Consider the following 6000-nt stretch of genomic DNA (forward strand, 5'->3'; position numbering starts at 1 on the left):
GAGATTATAACAGAACATGGCCAAGATGTTCAAATGTTCATAAATGACCAGCATGGTCGTATAATAATAAGGCAGAACAGTTGAAACTGGAGCAGCAGCACGGTCAGATGGACTGGGGACAGCAAGGAGTCATCATGTCAGGTAGTCCTGGGGCATGGTCCTAGGGCTCAGGTCCTCCGAAAGAGAGAATTAGAGAGAGCATGTATGGTATGAGGGGTATGAGGTTATATTAACTGGGGGGACGTGAGGTTATATTAACTGGGGGGACGTGAGGTTATAACTGGGGGACGTGAGGTTATATTAACTGGGGGACGTGAGGTGAGGTTATATTAACTGGGGGACGTGAGGTATGAGGTTATTATAACTGGGGGCGTGAGGTTATTATAACTGGGGACATGAGGTTATTGTAACTGGGGGACATGAGGTTATTGTAACTGGGGGACGGGGTTATTGTAACTGGGGGGGGGACGCGGGGGGGGACGGGGGTTATTGTAACTGGGGGACGCTGGGGGACGGGGGGTTATTGTAACTGGGGGGGGGGGGGACGCGGGGTTATTGTAACTGGGGGGACGGGGGTTATTGTAACTGGGGGGGGTTATTGTAACTGGGGGGACGCGGGGTTATTGTAACTGGGGGACGCGGGGTTATTGTAACTGGGGGGACGCTGGGTTATTGTAACTGGGGGGGGGGACGCGGGGGTTATTGTAACTGGGGGGACTGGGGGGACGCGGGGTTATTGTAACTGGGGGGACGCGGGGGTTATTGTAACTGGGGGGACGGGGGTTATTGTAACTGGGGGGACGGGGGACGGGGTTATTGTAACTGGGGGACGCGGGGTTATTGTAACTGGGCACCAAATCAAATCAAATTTTATTTGTCACATACACATGGTTAGCAGATGTTAATGCGAGTGTAGCGAAATGCTTGTGCTTCTAGTTCCGACAATGCAGTAATAACGAGCAAGTAATCTAACTAACAATTCCAAAAAAAACTACTGTCTTATACACAGTGTAAGGGGATAAAGAATATGTACATAAGGATATATGAATGAGTGATGGTACAGAGCAGCATAGGCAAGATACAGTAGATGATATCGAGTACAGTATATACATATGAGATGAGTATGTAAACCAAGTGGCATAGTTAAAGTGGCTAGTGATACATGTATTACATAAGGATGCAGTCGATGATATAGAGTACAGTATCTACGTATGCATATGAGATGAATAATGTAGGGTAAGTAACATTATATAAGGTAGCATTGTTTAAAGTGACTAGTGATATATTTACATCATTTCCCATCAATTCCCATGATTAAAGTGGCTGGAGTAGAGTCAGTGTCATTGACAGTGTGTTGGCAGTAGCCACTCAATGTTAGTGGTGGCTGTTTAACAGTCTGATGGCCTTGAGATAGAAGCTGTTTTTCAGTCTCTCGGTCCCAGCTTTGATGCACCTGTACTGACCTCGCCTTCTGGATGACAGCGGGGTGAACAGGCAGTGGCTCGGGTGGTTGATGTCCTTGATGATCTTTATGGCCTTCCTGTAGCATCGGGTGGTGTAGGTGTCGACCAGCATCGGGTGGTGTAGGTGTCCACCAGAATGCACTATACTGTACATCTTGATTGGAGTCCACCTGTGGTAAATTCAATTGATTGGACAAGATTTAGAAAGGCACACACCTGTCTATATAAGGTCCCACAGTTGTCAGTGCATGTCAGAGCAAAAACCAAGCCATGAGGTTGAAGGAATGGTCCGTAGAGCTCTGAGACAGGATTGTGTCAAGGCACAGATCTGGGGAAGGGTACCAAAACATTTCTGCAGCATTGAAGGTCCCCAAGAACACAGTGGCCTCCATCATTTTTAAATGGAAGATGTTTGGAACCACCAAGACTCTTCCTAGAGCTGGCCATCAGGCCAAACTGAGTAATCGGGGGAGAAGGGCCTTGGTCAGGGAGGTGACCAAGAACCCGATGGTCACTCTGACAGAGCTCCAGAGTTCCTCGTGGAGATGAGAGAACCTTCCAGAAGGACAACAATCTCTGCAGCACTCTACCAATCAGGCCTTTATTGTAGAGTGGCCAGAAGGAAGCCACTCCTTATTAAAAGGCACATGACAGCCTGCTTGGCGTTTGCCAAAAGACACCTAAAGGACTCTGACCATGAAAAACAAGATTATCTGGTCTGATGAAACCAAGATTGAACTCTTTGGCCTGAATGCCAAGAGTCACCTCTGGAGGAAACCTTTCACAATCCCGACAGTGAAGCATGGTGGCGGGGGCAGCATCACTATGGTGAAGCATGGTGGCGGTGGCAGCATCACTATGGTGAAGCATGGTGGCGGTGGCAGCATCACTATGGTGAAGCATGGTGGCGGTGGCAGCATCACTATGGTGAAGCATGGTGGCGGTGGCAGCATCACTATGGTGAAGCATGGTGGCGGTGGCAGCATCACTATGGTGAAGCATGGTGGCGGCGGCAGCATCACTATGGTGAAGCATGGTGGCGGTGGCAGCATCACTATGGTGAAGCATGGTGGTGGCAGCATCACTATGGTGAAGCATGGTGGCGGCGGCAGCATCACTATGGTGAAGCATGGTGGCGGTGGCAGCATCACTATGGTGAAGCATGGTGGCGGCGGCAGCATCCCTATGGTGAAGCGTGGTGGCGGCAGCATCCCTATGGTGAAGCGTGGTGGTGGCAGCATCATGCTGTGGAGATGTTTTTCAGAGGCAGGGACTGGGAGACTAGTCAGGATCGAGGGAAAGATGAACGGAGCAAAGTACAGGAAGATTCTTGATGAAAACCTGTTCAAGACAACACAGGAGTGGCTTTGGGACATGCCTCTGAATGTCCTTGAGTGGTCCAGCCAAAACCCAGACTTGAACCCGATCGAACATCTCTGGAGAGACCTGAAAATAGCTGTGCAGTGACGCTCCCCATCCAACCTGACAGAGCATGAGAAGATCTTCAGAGAAGAATGAGAGAAACTCCCCAAATACAGGTGTGCCAAGCTTGTAGCGTCATACCCAAGAAGACTCGAGGCTGTAATCGCTGCCAAAGGTGCTTCAACAAAGTACTGAGTAAAGGGTCTGAATACTTATGTAAATGTGATATTTCAGTTTTTATATTTTATATACATTTGCAAACATTTTCTAAAAACATGTTTTTGCTTTGTCATTTATGAGGTTTTGTGTGTAGATTGATGAGGGGGGGGAAATGATTTAATCAATTTTAGAATAAGGCTGTAACTTAACAAAATGTGGAAAAAGTCAAGGGGTCTGAATACTTTCCGAATGCACTGTGTTTATCTCACATGGTAAATAAACTGAAATGTTTAAGCACTGAGTGATTCTGTAATGAAATGTTTTGTCTGTTTCAGGAGAGGAGCCTCTCTGTCTCTGAGACTGGCTCAGAATGGACATGCTAAACATGACAAGCTGAGGAACCTGGGAATCAAGAGAAGTAGGTGCCTTCTACTTTGTCTGGTGATCATTCTGAGCTTCTCCACTAGAGGGCAGCAGCTTATATACAATAGTCTTGTAGCTCAACTCTCACTGTGGTCCTCGCTCTTTCACTCTGCCTGTCTCATGTGTCTGCCTCTTTCTGTCTCTCTCTGTCTGTGTTGTAGGTAGTGCGCAGGAGCGAACCAAGAAATGTCAGTCTGCCTGGAACAAGTACCTTATTTCCTGTTACACCCAGAATAAGAAGTAATCAGGCTGATAAAGGTGTTGTAGTTCATTCCCCCTCACCTCCCTCTCCCCTTCATGAGCCACCTGCCTCCATCACATTAACCAGCCTTGATACAGGTTGTCACTATGTGGCCAAATTGGAAGCCCAGCCTTGTTCTAAAATGTTCTGCCATTGTAATCCTTTGGGCGGGCAGTGTCATCTTTTTTGCTTTTGACTATTTTCTACGTTGTAGAATAATAGTCATCAAAACTATGAAGTAACACATGGAATCATGTAATAACCAAAAAAGTGTTAAACAAATCAAAATATTTTTGAGATTCTTCAAATAGCCAGCCTTTGCCTTGATGACAGCTTTGCACACTCTTGGCATTCTCTCAACCAGCTTCACCTGGAATGCTTTTCCAACATACTTGAAGGAGTTCCCACATATGCTGAGCATTTGTTGGCTGCTTTTCCTTCACGCTGTGGTCCAACTCATCCCAAACCATCTCAACTGAGTTGAAGTCAGGTAATTGTGGAGGCCAGGTCATCTGATGCAGCACTCCATCACTCTCCTTCTTGGTAAAATAGCCCTGATACAACCTGGAGGTGTGTTGGGTCATCGTCCTGTTGAAAAACAAATGATCGTCCCACTAAGCCCAAACCAGATGGGATGGCGTATCACTGCAGAATGCTGTGGTAGTCATGCTGGTTAAGTGTGCCTTGACTTCTAAATAAATCACAGACCGTGTCACCAGCAAACCATCACACCTCCTCCTCCATGCTTCAAGGTGGGAACCACACATGCAGAGATCATCCGTTCACCTACTCTGCATCTCACAAAGACACGGCGGTTGGAACCAAAAATCTAAAATTTGGACTCTTCAGACCGAAGGACAGATTTCCACCTGTTTAATGTCCATTGCTCGTGTATCTTGGCCCAAGCAAGTCTCTTATTATTGGTGTCCTTGTAGTGGTTTCTTTGAACAGTTGAGATGTCTGTTACTTGAACTCCGTGAAGCATTTATTTTGGATGCAATTTCTGAGGCTGGTAACTCTAATGATCTTATCCTCTGCAGCAGAGGTAACTCTGGGTCTTCCTTTCCTGTGGTGGTCCTCATGAGAGCCAGTTAACTCTAATGATCTTATCCTCTGTAGCGGAGGTAACTCTGGGTCTTCCTTTCCTGTGGTGGTCCTCATGAGAGTCAGTTAACTCTAATGATCTTATCCTCTGTAGCGGAGGTAACTCTGGGTCTTCCTTTCCTGTGGTGGTCCTCATGAGAGTCAGTTAACTCTAATGATCTTATCCTCTGTAGCGGAGGTAACTCTGGGTCTTCCTTTCCTGTGGTGGTCCTCATGAGAGTCAGTTAACTCTAATGAACTTATCCTCTGCAGCAGAGGTAACTCTGGGTCTTCCTTTCCTGTGGTGGTCCTCATGAGAGTCAGTTCCATCATAGCGCTTGATGGTTTTTGCGACTGCACTTGAAGAAACTTTCAAAGTTCTTGAAATGTTCTGCATTGACGGACCTTCATGTCTAAAAGTAATGATGTCGTTTCTCTTTGCTTATTTGAGCTGTTCTTGCCATAATATGGACTTGGTCTTTTACCAAAAAGGGCTATCTTCTGTATACCACCCCTACCTTTTCACAACACAACTGATTGGCTCAAACGCAAATGAACTTTTAACGAGGCACACCTGTTAATTGAAATGCCTTCCAGGTGACTACCTCATGAACTAGGGCTCCTGAGTGGCTCAGCAGTCTAAGACACAGCATCTCAATGCAAGATGCCTCACTACAGTCCTTGGTTCGAATCCAGGCTGTATCACATCCGGCCGTGATTGGGAGTCCCATAGGACAGCCACACAATTAGCCCAGCATCGGCCGGGGTGGGCCGTCATTGTAAATAAGAATCTGTACTTAACTGGCTTGCCTAGTTAAATGAAGGTTACACAATCTGGTTGAGAGAATGCCAAAGGGTGGCTACTTTGAAGTATCTCAAATATAAACTATATATTTTGATTTGTTTAACACTTTTTTGGTTACTATGTGTTATGTCATAGTTTTGATGTCTTCACTATTATTCTACAATGTAGAAAGTAGTAAAATAAAGAGAAACCCTTGAATGAGTCGGTGTGTCCAAACCTTTGACTGGTACTGTATATTTTCATGTTTAAATACATTTTTGTGAAGGACAAACTAAAACCAGATGAAGAATTTATTTTTTACCTTTATTTAACCAGGCAAGTCAGTTAAGAACAAATTCTTATTTTCAATGACGGCCTAGGAACAGTGGGTTAACTGCCTGTTCAGGGGCAGAACGACAGATTTG

At 45.9% G+C, this 6000-nt stretch overlaps 1 protein-coding gene across 1 annotated transcript in view; it reads left to right on the forward strand.

The window, feature by feature from the left end:
- LOC112232723 overlaps positions 1-4021 on the forward strand; it is a 31316-nt gene extending 27295 nt beyond the window's left edge. Inside the window, exons 8-9 of the mRNA XM_024399921.2 lie at positions 3380-3462; positions 3629-4021. Of these exons, the coding sequence (XP_024255689.1) occupies positions 3380-3462; positions 3629-3711 (166 nt within the window). The 3' untranslated portion in view covers positions 3712-4021. The remainder of the gene's footprint in view (positions 1-3379; positions 3463-3628) is intronic.
- The last annotated feature ends 1979 nt before the right edge of the window (positions 4022-6000 follow it).

Source organism: Oncorhynchus tshawytscha, linkage group LG08, assembly GCF_018296145.1.
Source record: "Oncorhynchus tshawytscha isolate Ot180627B linkage group LG08, Otsh_v2.0, whole genome shotgun sequence".
NCBI classification, from domain to species: Eukaryota; Metazoa; Chordata; class Actinopteri; order Salmoniformes; family Salmonidae; genus Oncorhynchus; species Oncorhynchus tshawytscha.